Below are 22,192 nucleotides of genomic sequence, written 5' to 3'. Positions count from 1 at the left end.
ACGAAGTCAAGGTGTCAATCGTTCAATTGTTATTCTGAGAAAGAAGGAGCTTTCTCAGCATTAAAAACTGCTCAAAAAAAATTAAAGGAAAACTTTGAAAACATAAGCGCTCAACGGGAAAAAATTCCTGATATCTATATTTGTATGGACTAGGTAATGTGTTAGGAATGAAAGGATGCCACATTGTTTGATGGATGAATTAAAATGATGAACCTACAGAGGCTGAATTCAAAGACATCCTGAAAATCAAAGTGAAAAAAAGGCTACCCCTCATGTAGAATATTTCATTGCTACAACTCAAACTGGTACTCAGTAGTTTGTATGGCCCCACATGTTTGTATGCATGCCTGAAAATGTCAAGTCATGCTCCTAATGAGACAACGGATGGTGTCCTGGAGGATCTCCTTCCAGATCTGGACCAAGGCATCACTGAGCTCCTGGACAGTCTGAGGTGCAACCTGGCGGTGTCAGATGGATCGAAACATAATGTCCCAGAGGTTTTCTATTGGATTTAGCTCAATTTTAGTGCTCAGGCAGAGCTTATCCTGTTCCTCCTTGCACAAAGAACCAATGCTGGACCTGTTGATGGATTAAGGACCATCTGCATTCCTGTCCAGCTCTCCTAGAGTAACTGCCTGTCTCCTGGAATCTCTACCATGCTCTTGAGACTAAAAAAACATTCCTGTTTTGGGGGTTGTCTCATTGTTGCCCCTCTGGTGCATCTGCTTTTAATTTCATTAACACCAAAGTACCTGAAACTCATTAACAACCCCATCTGCTACTTACCTGACTAGATCAACATCCCAGAGGTTTGATTGGCTTGATGCTTTTGGCTTGATTTTTTTGAGCAGTATATACGAATACGAATACAAATAGGAATACCTTTATTAGTCCCACAATGGGGAAATTACAGTTAACAGAACACCCATCCAAGAAATACAAACATAGAGACAAACACAAACAGGTGTCTGAGGTCATGCAGCCATTTTACCGGCGCTACCTTTAGCAGGAAAACAGAAAGAGATACACTGGGATAGGTAGGTTCAAAAAAATCATCTCGTACTGTGTTCATTATGAACACCTTACGAGGTTCCAAAAAAACACCTCAGCAAAGCAATGTGCACATTTAAATCCTGGAGAGCACTAGGGTGGGTAGGGAGGGGCTGCCAGCGGAGACGAGCAGGATACTGAGATGGCCACACAGCTTCCAAGACCAGCAGTTCATGATAATGTTCATGATAATATGGTATAGTCAGCCCTGGTTGCCAGAATACTAGTTCATACAGGTCACAACACGGGGCGGGGGTGAAGAGCATCTGTTTACAAACATCTCCAGGAGACGATTTAGATATACAGCCATCCAAGGCCGTCTGGGAGCCAAATTCCAAATAGTGCAATTGTTTTGGTTCAGGCCGTCATAACTATTTGCTGACAGACCTTACAGTTTTCTGGTTACCTCTCAGAAATCCAATGATCCGAATTTGGTTCTACTCCGCCACGCAGAACATAGACTCCAACACTCCTCCAGATGTAATCCACTTCGATTCAGCTCTACTGAGTCTGATTGAGTTCGTACTGTTTCTGCATCCTTCATAGGCAGCCTTACTAGGGCCTGAACAGCTGCCCGGATACCTGGTATCCCCAGGTCCAATTCGGGAAAAGAAATCCTGGTATCAATATATATGCCACGTCCACACAGTGCAGCCAGGAATGTTATCTTCCATCACCACAGGAATCCATAACATAGCCAGCCGGGTGTGTAGTCGGACCAGAGGAAAGAGGGTTCCCCTTCTCCCAATCGCCTCGTGATGAGAATTTGGCCATCAGTAGTGTTGAGAGACCAGCTGACCAGATCCACAATTTAATTTCCAGTTCAGGGATGTGTGAAGAGATGCTCTAAGCAGCAAAAAGCAGGGGTAGATAGGGAAGGTTGGGGAGAAGAGAAAAATGCGTCCATCTCCACCGAGAGCAGGGAAAAAAAAAAAAAAAAAATATATATATATATATATATATATAATAGCTAGACTGAAGGTTTCTAATAGGGCAGTGCATGAACCACTAAAACACTTGGTGAAAACTGTATCAGTTGTGTCAATGCAAGATTAGGCAGACCAAAATAAGCATACCATCAAGCCTTGTACCACTAACAGAGAAGCAACTTTGACTACAGAATTTTGTAAATACACTGTGTCTGTGTAGATTCTCAGTCATCCAGGTCATAGTAGTCTCTGGAGCTTGAAAAAAGGCAACTACTTAAATTTCAAACTGCAAACCAAGGCATACCATTCATCTGTTAACAAACAGGACGACACCATAATAAGCAATGGAAACCAAGGAAAGTGGGTGAAGAACCTATCAGACAGGGTCCTCACCAAACCAGAAGAAAATGTGCTAGCCAAAGGACTCAACTTTGCCATAGCCCCACAACAGCTTCCCATAGTAGGCCTCATCACAGCAACAGAAACCGCTATAAGAAATAACAAACTATCCCAACCTGAAGCAGAACAGATCAGGATGAAAGTTTCAGCCACTCTCTCCAGTGCAAGACTTCCTCCATCCAATCTCACCATTTAGGAGAAGAAGGCTATCACAGCCCTAAGTAAGGATCAAAACATCACCATACTGCCAGCTGACAAGGGGAGGTGCACTGTTGTCCTGAATTCATCGGATTACCACAACAAAATTACTACATTCCTCAGTTACAACAATACTTATGAGGTCTTGAGACGTGATCCCACAAGCAACTACAAGAAAAAAGTCATTTGCTGCCTGCAACAACTTGAAAAGGAAAAAAGCCATTGACCGCCCCCCTTTCTACCGCCTGTACCCTGGAGAAACTACTCCATGCATTTATGGACTCCCGAAGATCCACAAAGAAGGAGTCACCTACAACAATTCCAAACACCTCGCCACCATCTTATCACCACTTGTTGGCAACACACCCCACCACATTGAAAACTCCACAGATTTTACAAACAAGGTCCAGAATCTTGTACTGAATCCAGATGAAACCATGGTGTCCTTTGATGTGGTTTCAATTTTCACTTGCATACCCACAACTGAGGCAGTGGAGACCGTCAGAAGACGACTACAGGAAGACGATTCCTTACTGAACAGAACCAGCTTCACCCCGGATCAGATTTGTGCACTTTTAGACCTCTGCCTCACCACAACATATTTTAAATACAATGATGGATTCTACAGACAGAAACATGGATGTGCCATGGGCTCCCCAGTGTCTCCCATTGTAGCCAACCTTTACATGGAGGAAGTGGAAAGTAAAGCTCTTGGTTCTTTCAAAGGGATGGCACCTAGCCACTGGTACAGATATGTAGATGACACCAGGGTCAAAATCAAAACCCAAGAAGTAGAAGCCTTCACTCGTCACATCAACTCAGTGGATAAATACATATGTTTTACCAGGGAGGACACCAGAGATAACAAGTTACCATTCCTCGACTGTGCAGTGCTTATCGAGGAAGATGGAAGCCTCAACATTGAAGTTTACCGGAAGCCCACAGGCAAATACCAGTATCTCCTTTTTGACTCCCACCTCCCTCTGGAACACAAACTTGGGGTGATCAGGACCCTACAACACCAGGCAGAAAGTGTTCCCTCTAAGGCAGAAGGGAAACAAAAGGAACACACACATATTAAGAAAGCCCTCAAAACATGTGGTTACCCCAACTGGGTTTTCATGAAATCAGCTAAGATGGACAGGAATGTAGGCCAAACACAGACTACAGAGAATAAGAAGGACAAGAGGAACAACATTGTCATCCCATATGTGGCAGACTTGTCAGAGAAACTCAGAAGAATTTACTCCAAGCATGACATCTCAGTATGCTTCAAACCAAGTCACACCCTAAGGCAAAAACTGGTTCATCTCAAGGACAAACCGCCCAAACACAAGATCAGCAATGTAGTGTATGCTGTCCAGTGCACTGAAGAGTGCTCGGACCTCTACATTGGTGAAACCAAACAGCCTCTTCACAAACGAATGGCACAACAAAGAAGAGCCACCTCGACAGGACAAGACTCAGCTGTACATCTGCATCTGAAGGAAAAAGGGCACTCTTTTGAGGATGCCAATGTTCACATTTTGGACAGGGAAGACAGATGGTTTGAAAGAGGAGTGAAAGAAGCCATCTATGTCCACTGTGAACAACCATCATTGAACAGAGGAGGTGGATTACGTCACCAACTTTCCCCCCGCTTACAGTGCTGTCCTGAGCTCCCTTCCCAGACGTCTCAACCCCCATTCACACCTTTGTTCCAATGACCTCAATAGGCCACAGGAAACAATGGAGCGAAGTCCTATATTGGTTTCAACTGAAACCACTGATTGAAATGACCCACGCCTCCCTTCACACCTAGGCACATGTGTTTACGCACATGAACAATAGAGGGTCATAACCACCTCCAGGGGACTTCGCCCACAGGGGTTTAAATACCTGGGTCTCTCCACCATTTGGTTGAGAACTGAAGAAGCCTTTCGGATGAGAGGTGAAACGTCTTCAAGAAACAAAAAGAAGTCCAGTCGCCTTTTTCAAGCTCCAGAGAGTAAATACACTATATTGTCAAAAGTATCCACTCACCAATCCAAATCAACAAATTCAGATGTCCCAATCACTTCCATGGCCACAGGTGTATAAAACCAAGCACCTAGGCATGCAGACTGCTTCAAATTAAGTCAATCAGGTTTATATATATTTGTCACATGCATTGACATACAAGGTACAACTAGCAGTGAAATGCTTTGACGACTACCTTTACACTATAGCACGAGATGAGGATATAATAGGATGATTTAAAGAGTATAATCAAGAATATAATCAGAATACACACTGAGATAAAATGAAAGTGGAGTAATTAAAAATATATAGTCAAAACAAAATGAAATATTATTTGTCATATAAAAGGTAACAAAATATTTAGCTTTCTTTGCTGTGGAGCTGGTGTGGTAAAACCATGACAGGTCCTGTGAGTTATGTACTCCAAGGTACTTGAAGCTCTCTACTCTTTCTACTAGGGCTCCATTGTTCTGTACAGGCTGATAGCACCACTCCTGCTTCTTGCTGCAGTCCACAATCAGCTCCTTTGTCTTGCTGACGTTGAGCAGAAGATTATTGTCCTGGCACCAGTTTTCCAGGTGTTTTATCTCCTGCTAGCAGGCCCACATCATTGTCTGAGATCAGGCCCATCATTATGGTGTCAACAGCAAACTTCACAATGGTGGTAGAGCTGGAAGTGGCCACGCAGTCGTGGGTGTACGTGTATAGTGATTAAAGCAGGGGGCCCAGGACGCAGCCCTGTGGGGCACCAGTGCTGAGATTGAGGGTGGATGAGACATGATTGCCCACCCGCACTATTTGTGGTCTGTCTGTTAGGAAGTTGGAGATCCAGTCACACAGGTATGGATGGAGTCCTAGATCATCCAACTTGCTGGTGTTAAAAGCTGAACTGTAGACGACAAATAGCATTTTAACATAATTACCCCTCCTGGTATTCATCGTCTTGAATACTCTCCTTACATGCTTCTCTGTGATAGTGGGCTCTTCACACATTCTGTCAGCTACATTGTCAGTGCTATTAGCACCATTAGCACTAGCACTACCATTAGCACCACCGGTTGCAGCATCAAAGCGAGTGTAGAAGTTGTTAAGTTTATTCACCAGAGACTCGGCCACGTTTATCAGTCCGGAAGGTCTGCTCCTGTGATCCATGATCATCTGTAGTCCCTGCCACAGGGATCTTGAGACACTCTGTTGGAACTGGGATTCTAGTTTCTTCCCATAGTGCTGTTTTGCCTCCCTCACCACTCTGCATGCGCCATATGTCGTGGATTTGTAGTCGTCCATGTTCCCACTGATGAGCACGAGAGTTCAAAGTGTCACAAATAGTTGTCACAACCTTGTCTTCTGTTTGGAAAATGATTTGATGGTGATTCTTGGGACTGTATCATCCACCAATTTCCCAGTGAACTCTACTACTGCTTCTGTAAACTTGTTGATATCATCAGTGCCGCGGTGAAACACGTCCCAGTCTACATCATCCAGAGCGTCCTGTAGAGCGGCCACCAATTGGTCCGTCCAGCGTGCCACCACCCTTGGAACTGGAACATCCTGTTTCAGTCTTTGTTTATATTTAGATATCAGAAAGATGGCATCCTGGTCTGACTTACCAAATGTTGGATGAGATTGTGTAACAGCCCACTTGGCAACAGTGGGAAGGAAAAACTCCCTTTTAACAAGATGAACCCTCCAGCAGAACCACGCTCAGGTAGGGGCAGCCATTGTTGGGGGTGGTGGGGCCAGGATAAAACTCTAGAGCAGTGGAGACGTATTCTCCGTTCTCTGGAGTGACGAATCACACTTCTCCATCTGGCACTCTGATGGACGAGTCTGGGTTTGGCGGTGGCCAGGAGAATGGTACTTGTCTGACTGCACTGTACCAAGTGTAAAGTTTGGTCGAGAGGGGATTATGGTGTGGGGATGTTTCTCAGGAATTGGGCTTGGCCCCTTAGTTCCAATAAAAGGAACTCTTAATGCTTCAGCATGAAAAGATATTTTGGACAATTTGATGCTCCCATCTTTGTGGGAACAGTTTGGGAATGGCCCCTTACTGTTCCAAAATGGCTGCACACCAGTGCACAAAGCAAGGTCGATGAAGACATGGATGATCAAGTTTGGTGTGGAAGAACTTGACTGGCCTGCACAGAGTCCTGACCTCAACCTGAGAGAACACCTTTTGAATGAATTAGAGTGGAGACTGTGAGCCAGACCTTCTCTCCAACATCAGTGTCTGACCTCACAAATGTACTTCTGGAAGAATGGCCCAAAATTCCCATAAACAGACTCCTAAACCTGTGGAAAGCCTTCCCAGAAGAGTTGAAGCTGTTATAGCTGCAAATGGTGGGCTGACATCTTATTAAACCCTGTGGATTAAGAATGGGATGTCACTCAAGTTCATATGTGTGTGAAGGCAGATGAGCAAATACTTTTGGCAATATAGTGTAGTTCTGTCAAAAGAAGACAGTCTAATAGTGAGCTCAAAGGATGCATAGTGTCTGTAAAGACCTACAAGCATTTCACCTTCTGTAATGGAAGAAAGTCCTATTTACTGATTAATCCAATTTTGAGATTATTGGTAGTAACAGAAGAATGTAGGGAAGGAGACCAACTTGAGAGAGAGATCATACAATAATGCACCAGACCCATAGTGAAACATTTGGATGAGAGTATTCAAGACTCCATCCTGATTAAAGAGAGGCAGCACTCTGGTTTGTATTTCTGTGGAGAAGGAGTCATATTCATAACTCAAAGATTTGAAGAACTATTTCAAACCCAAGACCAAGAAGAGCTCATTGTTATCAACTTGTCCACACTGGCCAAATCTCAACCCCCCCCCCAAACATTTTGGGGGAACTTGAAAATGAAAGAAGAAAGACAAAAAAAGACAAACATTCCTAATGTCAGGAAAAACAGTACAGTGCAGACCATGAGGGTAGCTTTGTGTATAAAAAAAACAAGCAAAAAAACAACAAATAAATATTTAAAATAAACAAATAAAACCCTTGTCTGTCTATAAGTACTCTGGATTAGTAGCGCTATTTTATGGAGCAAAAAGTGCGAGTACTTAATGCAGATGTGTGTGATGACGTTTTCTAGGAAGAATGGGGAGCAATAACTTTTGCTAACTGCTGCCTTTTTGTTACAGTGTCCTTTTGTTTTCTGCCTTCAATCAGGCTAATGTGGATACCCTTTAAATACCCTTTAGAGTCAGTCCAAGACTGGATTACCCTACCTCTGCAAGAATGGATCATATATATTTGTTTTGTTGTGTTCTTTCATTGTTTGCCCCTTTCTACGATGTACTAGTCTTAATTAGGCTGGCTAACATGCAGACGTGTAAATGATATTCTGGACGTAAAACTACTTTTTAGGGGTAATTTTTCCCTATTTTGTCATTATTTCATTAACTGTGGACTTTGCAAAATATGCAAGAAAACTGTTCCCACTAAAAGGTGGAGCCAACAAATCACCACTTGAGGCATAAGCATGCATACCATTGCATATAGCAGGTATGCAGATACTAGCAGCTGGTGATGTGTAACCCAAAAGTAAACAAATGGCTCAACCAGCATCTCTGGAGTACCCGCAAGATGCTCTCCATATGACAGGAAGAGCATCGTGGATGGACATTATTGATGTGTGGTAAAGGAGGGATTTAAGCAACTGGTTAAGAAGCGTGACCCAACATACAAGATCCCAGGTAGAAATGTTAATTTTAGTTAACTTAGTTGCCTTAGATATAGTTAAACTAAGGTTTTAAGAGTTTATGTTATAGTTTTACTTAAAATTTCCAGGAAAATACTACCTAGGCTATGTTTTATGCTTAGATTTGACTTATGCTGTGTCACTGGATATAACGCTGTGTCATTACTGTTGCAATATGGTGCTGCTGGCACCTCATGATAATAGATTAAAACCTCGAATTATGTAGTCATCAATAATAGTACATTATTGGGCAAAAAGGAAAGAAAAATGTTGTTCATTTAGTTTATACTAATAAATGCTGCTGTCTGACAGCTACTGTCACCAATATTTCTTTGTTCTATATGGTCATAATTATTACTGCAAATTTCGTTAAAATATAGTGATATGATTTTGAGGCGAGCCAACACAGGCACCATCATCAATGCTGATGAAGTATCCGCCTGCTACAGTCTGTAAATTATTTGGTAGTTCCACTATTTCCAGTACATAAAAAATTAAGAGTGGGAGGTTTACAGTGTCACACACTCAACTTTTTGACATTCAGTCACAGAGCATCTCATAGAGCCATTTCTCTAGCCATTTTTCATAGTCTGAATGCACTTAGAGACTCATAACAGTGTTTGTAAGTATTAAATTTGAACCACAGTTACAAACTGTGTATACTAAAGGAATAAAATACTTATTAGCTGACACCAGCACTGTCTAGTTAAATCTGTTAGCATAGTGCATTCATAATTGACTATGATATTCAACAGAGCCAGTAAAAATAAGCAAAAACACAATGTACGTAATGGAAAAACCAGGTACTAAGAAAGAGGAGTTTTCATCAACAGGCATGTAAGCTACGTAGATAGATACCATATGTTAAATTTTTTGTATCACATGTTTATTTTAGCTTTGCAGGTTGGCATTTTAGTGTGGGAACCTCACACTTGATGCCAGCCCCAAGTGTCCAGTAGAGGTTCTGCAGTTTTTCACGCTTTGCATTGCCTTCACTTTTTTTTGTCCCAGAAGATGTCACTTGGAGTAAATAAAAATCCAAGTTAACTAGAGTAGAGAGCACAGCTGTGAAAGTACTCTCAGTCACATACTGCTCTTTCAAATTTTGATTGGATTGTGCCGTGGGCCAGCACCCCGCTATGTCAACTCTCACTCAAATATAGAATGAACTGAACACTTCGTTCTGCCACATTTAGTATTTCTGTTTGCAAATTCTGCTACATCTCAGGTTTATTCAGCTTATGAATGAGGTACTGTTTTCTTTTTTTCAACTTTATCATTTGCATGTGAAAGACTGTGGATATGGTATTTTGGACATGGAAAGTAGAGGAACACAGTGTGATTTTACCTGAATGGATGAAGGGATAAATGGACGAGGACTCTGTGAAAGACTGAAGAGTTCACAGGCATTACACCAAAGCAGAGGTCCAATCTGAGCATTACAGAGCCAGGCAATAATGCACCTCTTCCCATTAAAAGAGATGCAGTAAAATTGCCTCTGGACCTTTTTTTTTTTTTTTTTTTTTTTAAACAAGGATTTCTTGGTGTAGTGATAGATAGAAATAATATGTGATTGTCTTGTGAAGGCATGGGGGGTGGGGCGGGCAGGTAACACAAAGAAAAGAATAGGCTAAAAAGGGAGGATTAGCACTTTTGTGTCCCATTCATGCAGGCTTTTCTTTTATACACCAGATCTATGTTTGTTTGATATTTAGTGGAAAGCATAATGTTTATTAAATATAAGCTTGAAAAACTCAGGGAGATGAATCTCAGGGTCATGGTGTTATCTCAATGCAGGGAGTCTTCAGGCTGAATCCTCCTTGTGGTTCCTTTGCTGAGAATGTTAGAGAGAGAAAAAGACAAAAAAATAATAAACACACTTGTTTAGGCTTAGACGGGGAAATGCTTTAGGAGACGAGGTGTGATTTATATTACACACCTTAAATTATGGAACTTCATTAGCTGCTGTTAAACAAAATATAACAAGTGCCATCAGTTAATATGAATTTGTATAAATAACATACACCAATTGATTAATGTGATAACATTCATTTATGTATTTACTACAATTCTTCCACAGATAGATAGATAGTGACAGTTGTGGTCAGATGTTTGCATACATTCATCATGGGCATGAATGTCATGTTGATTTGGTGCATTTAATTATTTCTTTGAACTGTTCTTTTTCCAGGGTGGAATCATTGTACAGCATAGATCTTTAATGATTAACAAAAAGAGGGCCTATTAACTTGTCGTTAGTGATCATGATTGACTACTGGTAAATTTTTGGAAAGTCCAAGAAACTGAATAAAGATCTAAGAAGGAGAATTGCAGATTTACACAAGTTGGGAAGATCGCTGGGTGTCATTTCTAAACTGCAGATTCTAAAATCATCACTACTTCACCAATGTCTGGAGGAAGATCCAAACTGTCACACTCAAATGACAGGAAAATGGTTTGGATGTTCAGGAACAACCAAGAAACCACCAAGGCTCAAGCATACCATGAACTGGGAACTGCTGGAACACCAGCATCACTGTCCACAGTCAAGAGAGTTTTGCATTGCCATGGACTAAGAGGATAACGACCAAGAAAGAAGCCTCTGCTCCAAAATCACCTTCAAGATCAACTGAAATTTGCAGCTCCCCACATGGACAAGCCAAATGCCTTTTGGAGACAGGTTTTGCAGTCAGACAAGGCAAAAATTGAGCTATTTGGCCACAATGACAAGGGGTATTTTCGGAGGAGTAATGGTGAGCATTTCAAACCTAAGAACACCCTACCAACCGCCAAGTATGGTGGTGGTAGCATCATGTGTTGGGGCTGTTGCAAGTGGCACTGGTACAGCATGAAGTGGATGGATAATTATGAATGAGAACTACTGTATTTCAGAATATGCCAAATAACAGTATGATATTTGGAATCAAAGCATCATCATCAGCATGTGCAATGAGTGAAAACTGGTGCATGGAATTACCAACTTTATAGTTGTGTGGGTGCAAAGTGTTGCCATCACAGTGTGAATAAATTAAAAACAAATTTATGAATCAAAATCTCCAAGAACCATGGAGGATGTTTTATGGGCTAAATCTGGTCAGCAGATTTTTAAATGCTATCAAAAAAGACTTGAATCCTTCCTCATTTCAGCTGTGAATTCATGTTTACCCACTGAGCAACTTTCTGTTGGTTAGAGGTCTAAAGTAAATTATTTAAAAATGAACTCTAAGAAGATGTCCACACCACATCTGGCCTTTGAAAAATGGAAACGTGTCTTTTAATGTACATTTTATGGTGAAATGGTTGCGATCAAAACACCTGCTCCAGGTATACAGAGACCAAAATATTACATGTGTTTACTATTTAGATCTCCATATAAATGATTCTCATTCGGTTTTGTGTCCTTGCAGCCCATTCTCTCAGTGATCATGAAATAGTCGTGAAACATAAATCTGTATTTTTGTGATCATTGACACAAATTGTTACCGTTTTGTTTTGTCAGTACACAATAATTTGCAAGTAATGCATTTCATGTCAGATTAATATATTTTTGTAGAGAAGGTAGGGAGGTATCACCATTGCAACCAGGAAAATGTTTACAAAGATGTGACAACCATTTTATTTTAACCCAAACCATGACATTTTTCTAAATCTAACCCAGTGCCTGAAACTCACAAGTGGCATATTTATAATTAATGACATATTTAAAAATCATTCAAATGATGGGTGAAAAACTGTGACACATATGACTTGAACTCAGGTCTCTGGTGTGAAAGACAAGATGACGTTTAATGGTACAGCAACATTATTAATAATAAATGACAAAGGTCATGACTGTATCACGAACTGCCTTGTGGCATTATATTACATCCTGGAATGAGAGTGCTTTTCAAAATTCTGGTGAAATTATTAAAATTGCCAAGAACTAATACACATCCAGTGTATCTGAGGCATTTGGGATCATTAGTGGTCCCTTGCCGCCAGGGCAGTTGCCTGCTATGCCCTTTTGTTGATCTAGCATTTCTAAAACTGCATTTAAACCCTGGCACACACCACATTTTACTTATTATCTTAGACAAGTAGATTTATTTTAAGTTACCTTTTTAAAACCCAATATCACTCACAAAGGTCAAAGAACATATTTTGAGCAGAGGAAAAAAGTGAAAGAATCAGTGAGTTCATTAATCAGGTTTACTCCTTAAGCTGGAGAATCTAAGCATGTATTCATCACCTTCTCAAACTCACCATTACTGAGCAAATGCATTTAGTCAATCAGCGTAATTCATTCACCCAACCTCCTCCTCTTGTTAAGTCCAATCATTAATTCTCTACAAGCTCAACTGGTGCAGTAATTATAAGGGGCCACTGAAGCCTTAAACACAAGCCACATCTATGAGCAAGCTACAGCCTTTTTGTGCTCATCACACAAAACAATCATTATCAGACAGCTGTAAATATATGTGGGTAACTGTGGTGTTACCAAATATTTTGAACCATCCACTTCATTAAACACATTCTCTCATCCCATTTACATCTATTTATTGAGGCTTAAAAGAGGAGGACGTGCTATTGTAGCAGTGTTTCCCTGGGTTTTACCGGTCGAAAACTGCTACAATAGCAAGACACAATTGGCTGTGTGTGCAGAGTAACAATGAAGACTCACTACTTCAACATTATCTCTGCAGAAGAAAAAATGTTCCACAATCAGTGTGTCATAAAGTAGTGTTAAAAAACTAACTTTCTGCTCTTTTTGTTGATGAAATATGAACTGTTAAAAAAATTAAAGGAACACTTTGCAAACACATCAGATCACATCACATCAGATGGTGGATATCGATACTGATATAGTGTGTTGTGTTGGGAATGAAAGGAAGCCACATTGTTTGATGGAAATGAAAATGACCAACCTACAGAGGCTGAATTCAAAGACACCCCAAAAATCAAAGTGAAAAAAATGATGCAGCATTTTTGCAGCAGAGAATCCCTGGCCTCCGTCTGCCCAGCCATCTCCTCCAACTCATCTGGGGGACCCCAAGGTGTTCCCAGGCCAGCCGAGATAATCTCTCCAGTGTGTCCTGGGTCTGCCCCAGTGCCTCCTCCCGGTGGATCTGACTAGGATGACTCCTGGGCATCCTAGTCAGATGCTCAAACCACCTCAACAGGCTCCTTTCAATGAGGAGCAGTGGCTCTACTTTGAGTCCGTCCCAAATGGCCGCATTCCTCACCCTATATCTAAGCGAGAAGTCATCCACCCTTTGGAGGAAGCTCATTTTCTTCTGCCACTTGTGTTTGCGATCTCATTTTTTTGGTCACTACCCAAAGCTCATGACCATAGATGAGGGTAGGGATGGAGATTGACCAGTAAATTGACAGCTTCACTTTCACACTCAGCTCCCTCTTTACCATGACAGACCAGAGCAGTGTCCACATCACTGTAGATGCAGCCCTGATCCATCTGTCAATCTCCCACTCCCTTTGTCCATCACTCGTGAGCAAGACGTCGAGTGACTTAAACTCCTCCACCTGGAGCAGCAACTCGTACCTGAGCTGGAGAGGGCACTCCAACCTTTTCTTGCTGAGGACCATGGCCTCAGACTTAGAGGTGCTAATTCTCATGCCAGCCGCTTCACACTCAGCTGTGAACCATTCCACTGTGAGCTGGAGGCAACCACCTGATGACGCTCACAGAATTGCATCATTCACAAAGAGCAGAGATGAGATTTTGAGGCCACCACGGCAGAAGCCTCCCACCACTTGGCTACACCTAGAAATTTTATCCATAAAAATTATGAACACAATCGGTGACAAAAGGCAGAATTGGCAGCGTCCAACACCCACAGGAAATGAATCTGACTTATTGCTGGCAATACGGACTAAGCTCTTGCTGCAATTGTACAAGGACTGAATGTCTCGCAACAATGGGCCAGACACCCCATATTTCTGCAGCACCTCCCACAAGATACCCTGAGTTAAATGCCTTCTCCAAGTCCACAAAACACATGTAAACTGAATGGGCAAACTCCCAGGCACACTCGAATATGCTCAAGAGGATGAAGAGCTGGTCCAGCAATCTGTGACCAGGCGAAAACTGCATTGTTACTCTTGAATCTGAGGTTCGACTAATGGACGAACCCTCCTTTCTAGCATCCTGGCATAGACCTTACTGGGGGAGGCTGAGGAGTGTAATCCCCTGAAAGTTGGAGCACGCTCTTCAGTCTCCCATCTTAAAGATAAGGACCACCACCCTGAACTGCCAATCCACTGGCACTGTCCCAGATCTCCATGCGATGTTGCAGAAGCGTGTCAACCAAGACACCCCTACAACATCCAGAGCTTTCAGGAACTCAGGGCAAATCTCATCCACCCCAGGGGCCCTGCCACTAAGGAGTTGTTTAAACACCTCAGTGACCTCACCCCCAGTGATGGGCGAGTCATCCCACTCATCGCCAGACTCTGCTTTCAATACAGAAGGCGTGTCAGTGAGATTAAGGTCTTAAACGTAGTGCTTCCACTGCCTGGCTACTGCCTCATTCGAAGTCAGCAGATCTCCACCTGCACTATAGACTGTAGAACACCACTTTCCCCTTATAAGTCACCTGATGGTTTGCCAGAATTGCTTCGAGGCCGTCTGTTGTGTTATGTAGTGTCATGCCACTCCTTGCCACTAGGTGGAGCTGCTGAAAAGAAGTGAAATGAAAACGGTAAGCTGAGTGAGAATGAGAATGTTTACATACACATTAAGGTACTGGCTCCTTCGTTTAGTTTTGTGTCTGATGTGCTACGTTGAATAAATGCACTGAATTATACAAGAACGTGCTTTACTTGTCAGACCACTACAAATTGGCGACGAGGGATCCTGCGTTTGTTTTTTCTGCCAAGGTTTTTTTTTTCCTGCTGAATTAGCATGGCTGCTAAGGCTCATCCACCACCCTTGTTTTTACCCTGCCCAGAAGAACCTGCTTTACCATTCAACATGTGGTTGCGTATGTTCAACAATTACTTGCTGGTAATTAATGCAACAGGGAATGCTTGGCCTGATGCCCAAAAGAGAGTGACATTATTACACTGCTTAAGAGCTGAGGGACAATGAACTTTCCACTGCCTAACACAGGTAACACATTTTCTTCTGCTGTTGCTGCTTTGGAAAAACACTTCTCGCCCAAAGTCAACATTGTTATAGAACGGCATGCCTTCAGAAAGCGAATACAAGCACCACATGAGACAGTTGAGCAGTATGTGACTGCCTTACGTGACCTTGCTTCCAAACATGACTTTAATGATAAGACAGAGGAAATGATCTGTGATCAGTTAGTCGAACACATCTCCAACTCCACACCATTACACCATCCGAAAGTCTTTTTTCCTGTGGCGTCAGCAATCTCCTCCCCTACCCAGTTTCTTGCTTTAGCCACCACCCGAGCCGAATTCCGCTTGGTCTGCTGATACCCGTCAGCAGCCTCCGGAGTCCCACAAGTTAAACAAGCCCAATAGGACTCCATCTTCAACTTGATGGCTCCCGTCACCTCTGGTGACCACCATCTGTTTTGGGGATTACCACGACAGGCACCAACCACCTTGCATCCACAGCTCTGAGTAGCAGCTTGAACAGTGGAGGTGTGAAACATGGTGCATTTTGACTCAATGTCTTCTGCCTCCCTCAGAATGCTGTTGAAGTTCTGCCAGAGGTGGGAGTTGAAGAGCTCACGGACTGCGGCCTCTGCCAGGCATTCCCAGCACACTGTCACAATATGTTTAGGCACACCGGGTCTGTCCAGCATTTTCCCCCGCCACCTGATCCAACTCACCACGAGGTGGTGATCAGTTGAAAGCTCAGCTCCTCTCTTCAGCCAAGTGTTCAGAACATACGGCCGCAGCTCTGATGATATGATTACAAAATCAATCATCAACCTGCAACCTAGGGTGTCATGTGCACTTATGGACATCCTTATGTTTGAACATGGTGTTCATTATAGACAAACTGTAGTTTGCACTGAAGTCCAATAACAAGACACCATTTGGGTTCAGATCGGGCAGGCCGTTCCCCCAATCACGCCGCTCCAGGTCTCGCTGTCATTGCCCACTTGAGTGTTGAATTCTCCCAGTAGGACAATGGAGTCACTGCATGGAGCACCCCCGAGCAGCCGCTGACTCCAACAAGCCTAGGTACTCTGAACTGTCATTTGGTGCACAAGCGCAAACAACAGTCAGGACCTGTCCCCCACCCTGAAGGTGCAGGGACACAACCCTCTAGTATACCGGTGAAAACTCCAATGTACCAGCCAAGGGGATACAAGAATATCCACCCCAACTCATCTCCTCTCACAGAGGGCAACTCCAGGCTGGAACAGAGTCCAGCCCCTCTCCAGGAGACTGGTTCCAGAGCCCAGGCGATGCGTTGAGGTGAGCCCGACTATATCTAGCTGGTATCTCTCAACCCCACTCACTAGCTGAGGTTCCTTCCCTGCCAGAGAGATGACATTCCATGTCCTAATAGCCAGTCTTTATAGCCAGGGATTGGTCCATCAGGGCCTCTGCCCTTGGCCACCACCAAACACACATTGCACCCAACCCCTATGATGCCTCCTGTGGGTGGTGGGCCTACAGGAGGGCGGGCCCATGTCTCCTGTTTGGGCTGCACTTGGCTGGACACCAGACGCTCTCCCTCAAGCTACCTCGCCAGGCCTGGCTCCATACTGGAGCCCCGGTAACCCTAGCATTAACAGTTTCGTTGGTGACTCTTCCATAAGGGCCGTTGGAATTGCTCTTTGTTTGGCCCCTCACCCAGGAGGGCAATGGGGGACCCTGCCAGGGGCACAAGCCCTCAGACAACATACAGTGCATCACAAAAGTGAGTACACCCCTCACATGCCTGCATATATTTAAGTATATCTTGTCATGGGACAAAACTGGCAAAATGACACTTTGACACAATGAAAAGTAGTCTGTGTGCACCTTATATAACAGTCTTCATGTAGAGCAACAATTCTTCTTTTAAGATCCTCACAGAGTTCTTTGCCACGAGGGGCCATGTTGGAACTTTCAGTGACCAGTATGAGAGAGTGTGAGAGCTGTACTACAAAATTGAACACACCTGCTCCCTATGCACACCTGAGACCTAGTAACAATAACGAGTCACATGACATTTTGGAGGGGAAATGACAAGAACTGTTCAATTTGGACATTTACAGGTGTAGTCTCTTAGGGTTGTACTCACTTTTGTTGCCGCTGGTTTAGACATTAATGGCTGTATACTGAGTTATTCTGAGGGAAGAATAAATTGACACTGTTAAATAAGCTGCACACAGACTACTTTTCATTGTGTCAAAGTGTCATTTTGTCAGTGTTGTCCCATGAAAAGATATACTTAAATATCTGCAGATTTGTGAGGGGTGTACTCACTTTTGTGATACACTGGGATCACTGGAACACACAAAACCCTCCACCACAATAAGACGGCAGTTCACGGAGGAGATGATACACAGGCTAGTCCATTTTGGCAAAATTTCATTGCAGCAACTTAAAATAATACCCAGTAGTTTAATCGATTTGATGCTATATTGTGATTAAAAAGTGTTCCTTTATTTTTGAGGGTGAGTATACTTTACCTGTGTGTGTAGGCGTGTGTGTGTTTATTTTATTTTATTTTTTAATATTTTTATGTTTTACTTTTTTCCCCCTATATTGTAAATTAATGCTGAAATCATCCAGACTCTGAAGGGATACAGAAGGAATCATGTAGTAAATATAAATGTGTGATGAGAATCAGCAACAGTTGGACTGCTGCTACACATGTGCAGCAGGCTCATGAAATGAAACAGGCCAACAAAAGCAGTAATAAGTTACTTAGTAATATATTTGAATCACCACATACATTGCAAGACTTGAGACAATTCTTTTAACTATTTTGTGAGTTATGTAAAGAGTAAGGGCTGCAGTGACTGAAAACAAGAGTGACTAAATCTTCAACTACCCTTTACCATCCCATGATGATGGAAAGATGGACCCAGCAGTCTCTGTATTCAAAAACCAAACAGCCTATACTGGGTATTATGGTAACAACTTACAATGCTGAGAAATGCAAAATCAGCATTTTACATTTCTCAGCTTATTGGAACATACATCTCTCTATGAGCTGTGTCCTGGTTTGTCTCTTTTCCTGCTTCATCATATTTCTGTCTCTACACACATCCAAGAGTAAAACAACAGTACAGCTGTTGCTGCAGTGAGAAGCCTTTGTACCCCTAAATGTACAATAAGGTACTTTTTTACTTTCTCCCTCTTCCTCCCTCCATGAATTCTCTGAAAATACAAAAAAATTCTCTCTATTTTTTTTTTTTGTAAAGCTAATATCAACATAACTGAAAGCTTCAGTACAGTAATTACAGTACTTGTGGCTTTGATGTAAACACAGCTTATAATAGGGGATTATAGGACATTTCAACTTAAATGCCACACCTAAAGGCCCACTTCAAAAGCTCACTAACTGCTGACTTTGTGACCTTTTGTTTGACAGATTACTCTTTTAGATGAAGATGTAACATGTCTTCCCGCTGAACACTAATTTATGCTGTAGTCTAAGAAAGCAGCTCCTGCCGGGTTCACTAACTACCTGCTAGTTTCAGCACGAAGGGTGCATTTCTTTCATGTCCTGCTTAGCACAGGGTGGGCTGACAGCACCTGCATCTTAACAAGCTTCAGCTGTGCTGACATTCAAATGAAATGTTTATATGGAAAAGAAGAGGATGTTTTAGCTATAAACTATAGAAAGGTGGACTGGTTCTTATATAGCGCTTTTCTACTCTACCTGAGCACTCAAAGCGCTTTATACAGCGTGTGTGCACACCAGCACTTTTTTCTACACTAAAGTACTTTCTAGCTGACATTCACACGCCAATGAACACATCAGAGAGCAACTTAGGGGTCAGTATATTGCCCAAGGACACTTTGTCATTCAGACTGGAGTGGGGGTTACCATAGGCACACCCATAATATGTGCTAATATCTGCTAATAAATACTAAGTAGTATTTCACTTGACAAAAACAGAAGTACTCTTGAATATTTTGAACCTTACAGCAGGCCAGATAATTAGTATAGTTCCATTAAAACTTCTCCAAAAGGCACCAAAAGCACAAAGAAGAGATCCATTTGGCTCATTTGGAGCCACCCTCAAGGGGCCTGCCAAAGAAATTTTGAATAGTTGTGTGCTGACATTCTGTCCGTAAATGTGGCTGCTCAGACGCCACTTCAACGTGTAACAAATGAGAAAGCAGCACTTACTTGGAAACAGCAGAAGGGTGTCCAGATCTGACACTAAAAATTTCCCAGATGGAATCTAACCTGATTTTGTTTTTACCTGGTTTTGAGACTTCGTTATTTAATTCTAAAGTTCTATAAAGTAACAGGTCATTAAGAAAACAAAGAAATAAAAAGACAGAATGACCCAAAGGCATGAGCAGTGGCTGTTCAGTCGGCTTCTGGCGAGCTTCAATGGACTGTTAACGACACCTGCACATTTCTGAGAAAATCTTTAGCATGATGATGGCAGAGAGATTGTGCCAAAAATCATATGACATTTTAAGGGTTATTAAAGCGCTTGTAAGACAGTCTACATTGCTCTCTGAGGCATGATGTATTACAAAGTATGTTGTGGGTACTCCTTTGTCAGGTACTTATTTGTGCTTCTAAAGTAATATCATGAATATTCTTTATCATGTTTGTTCAATATGCACGCGTAAGCATATACAAATCAGTAGTTAGTTTCTTTACTCTAGCGCCAGCTGACTGCATTGTTGTAAACTATTATATTAAAAGGAATTCAATGTGCTCTTTGTTTCCTCAGACAGTATTGAAGATTACATTCAGACAGCATCGTCTAATGTGGATTCAGCCAATCAAGAGCTTGCCAAGGCCAACCAATACCAGGTAACCAGTGAACCTTCCCATGCTGCGGTGTGCTCCTCACCTCACAGTCATTTTGTTCTGTTTTCATTTTGTGTACTTGACTGAGCCTTTTCATTGTAATGCACTCACATGAAGCTTAGCTTGATCAGTCATGCAAACAGGGACTTTGCTAACTAGATTACACAGCTTTATCACATCCCCCGCTAGCATAATAACAGAAATGATGTAATTTCATGTCATACTTTACTAGCTTTTGCCTTCAGTTAAATGAATTGTATTTACTATTTACAGACAGAAACATAAAATGCTTGCCCGAAGTCTTTTCAAAACACAAATCCACATACAGTACGTAATTCCTATTCCATGAGCATGTTACTTCTACTAAGATAATTTCATGTTTTATTCTACAAGTGTATTGACTTTGGGAGGAAAATGCATTAACGGGCAGCAACAGCAGACGGAAATTAAATAGAATTTATTTTTTCACTCTATGTGGTTTTTGGGCTACAATTTTGACTTCACAGCACATATTGGAGAGACATTTTATGAGATGCCCAAGGGTCTGCTTTCACTCTTTCTTTTTGAGGAAATATATGTGTATTCTGCCATTTTGTCAGGGACTATCTCAGTAGGCCAGAGCTCTGTTTGGCTCTGTGCTGTGTAGGCCCCTGGCTATGGTAAATAATGTATTGACTGAAGTGTCTCTGGGTTGATAAAGGATATACCTTTTCCACATGTGTTACATATCTTCCAAGCTTCATCTATGTCTACCTGCAGACAGGGGAATATATTTTTATGATTTATGACATTTAAATTTAGGCACGAGTCTATCTGGAAATTGTTTTCAATCTGATATTGAAATTATATTTTCTTTGAGTCATAGTTTGACCACTGGGCTAAACTTTCATTTTGTGATAGTCACATGAATTTTCAACAGCAGCTTTAATATGAAAACAACTGCTGGGCACTTTCCAATGTCTGTCATGACTGCAGTGCTTTCTGCCTGTCCCTACATACTGCTGCTCGACTCGCAAGTGAACAAATGAGCGAATGGCAGCAGCTTTCTCATTAATTGTCATTTCATTATCTCAAGGAGAGCTGAGCTGTGACCGAGCTCGCGCTGAGCAATTTAGTTCTCAGCCAATCCCGACAACCGCTGTCTTTGCAGAGGCAGAGCAGTTGAAAAGAAGCAAAACAACAAAGGAAGAAGACAGATAGACAGACAGGCAAGCACAAAGTCAGACAGACAGTCTCATCGCTGTCTCATGGCGGGTCTCGTTTGTGGAGAACACTGACAAACAGAGCTGTCATATATCTGTTAATGACAGTTGCAACATGGTTTTTCAGCATATGCATAAATATCTATAGCCTTGGTGCAATCTGTGTGTAGTTGGATCACATCCAAACAATTCACCCATCTCAAAGTCTGTGTATGTGTAACAGTTTGTACTGCACATTATCTGCTCATTGCACAATTTTACTGATTTTGCTATTTACTGCTGTCACTGCTTACCTACCACGTGACACTAACAGCGACATACTTGGACAGTTTGTCTATGATTCCACTTCATATGATGGTTTGTCTGCTTTTAGTGCTTTCCCCAGATTTCAGTTTATTTCTCTTTGACAGACCTTTTCAGTGTCATCTCACAAAGTTCATTTCTGTATTCTTGTGTTTCAACCAAGAACCAACCTCAGGAGCTGAAAATTGAAAATAAGGTGGTAGTTCCATGAATGGCCACTTGGGGCAGGGTCCAAAAGCAGATCAATCCTGTTCAAGACACTTAAAGGCTCTGATGTATTATTTGTGGACCCCCAAGCCTGGCCTATACACAGGGAATTTTTTTTATTTTATTTTATTTTTCTAACAAATGAATTCATATTTTTTTATATATTTGATCCAGTTTTACCTATTCAGCTAATGTCTGTCCACTCATGGCCACAAATGAAAGTATTCATCATTACATGTGAAAATATTTAAGCAGCCAATCACATGGCAGCAACTTTGTGTATT

General features: G+C 42.0%; 1 protein-coding gene across 3 annotated transcripts in view; it reads left to right on the top strand.

Annotated features, from left to right (window-relative positions):
- The window catches only part of tsnare1 (T-SNARE Domain Containing 1), a 302,770-nt gene that overhangs the window by 192,127 nt on the left and 88,451 nt on the right, over positions 1-22,192 (top strand). For all 3 annotated transcript variants that reach the window (XM_030750077.1, XM_030750074.1, XM_030750075.1), the window contains exon 10: positions 20,117-20,199. In XM_030750077.1, coding sequence (XP_030605937.1) covers positions 20,117-20,199 — 83 coding nt within the window. The remainder of the gene's footprint in view (positions 1-20,116; positions 20,200-22,192) is intronic.

This window comes from Archocentrus centrarchus, chromosome 16 (assembly GCF_007364275.1).
Source record: "Archocentrus centrarchus isolate MPI-CPG fArcCen1 chromosome 16, fArcCen1, whole genome shotgun sequence".
NCBI classification, from domain to species: Eukaryota; Metazoa; Chordata; class Actinopteri; order Cichliformes; family Cichlidae; genus Archocentrus; species Archocentrus centrarchus.
Note: the sequence above shows the minus strand (reverse complement) of the source record. Positions and strands in the feature narration are given on the sequence as shown.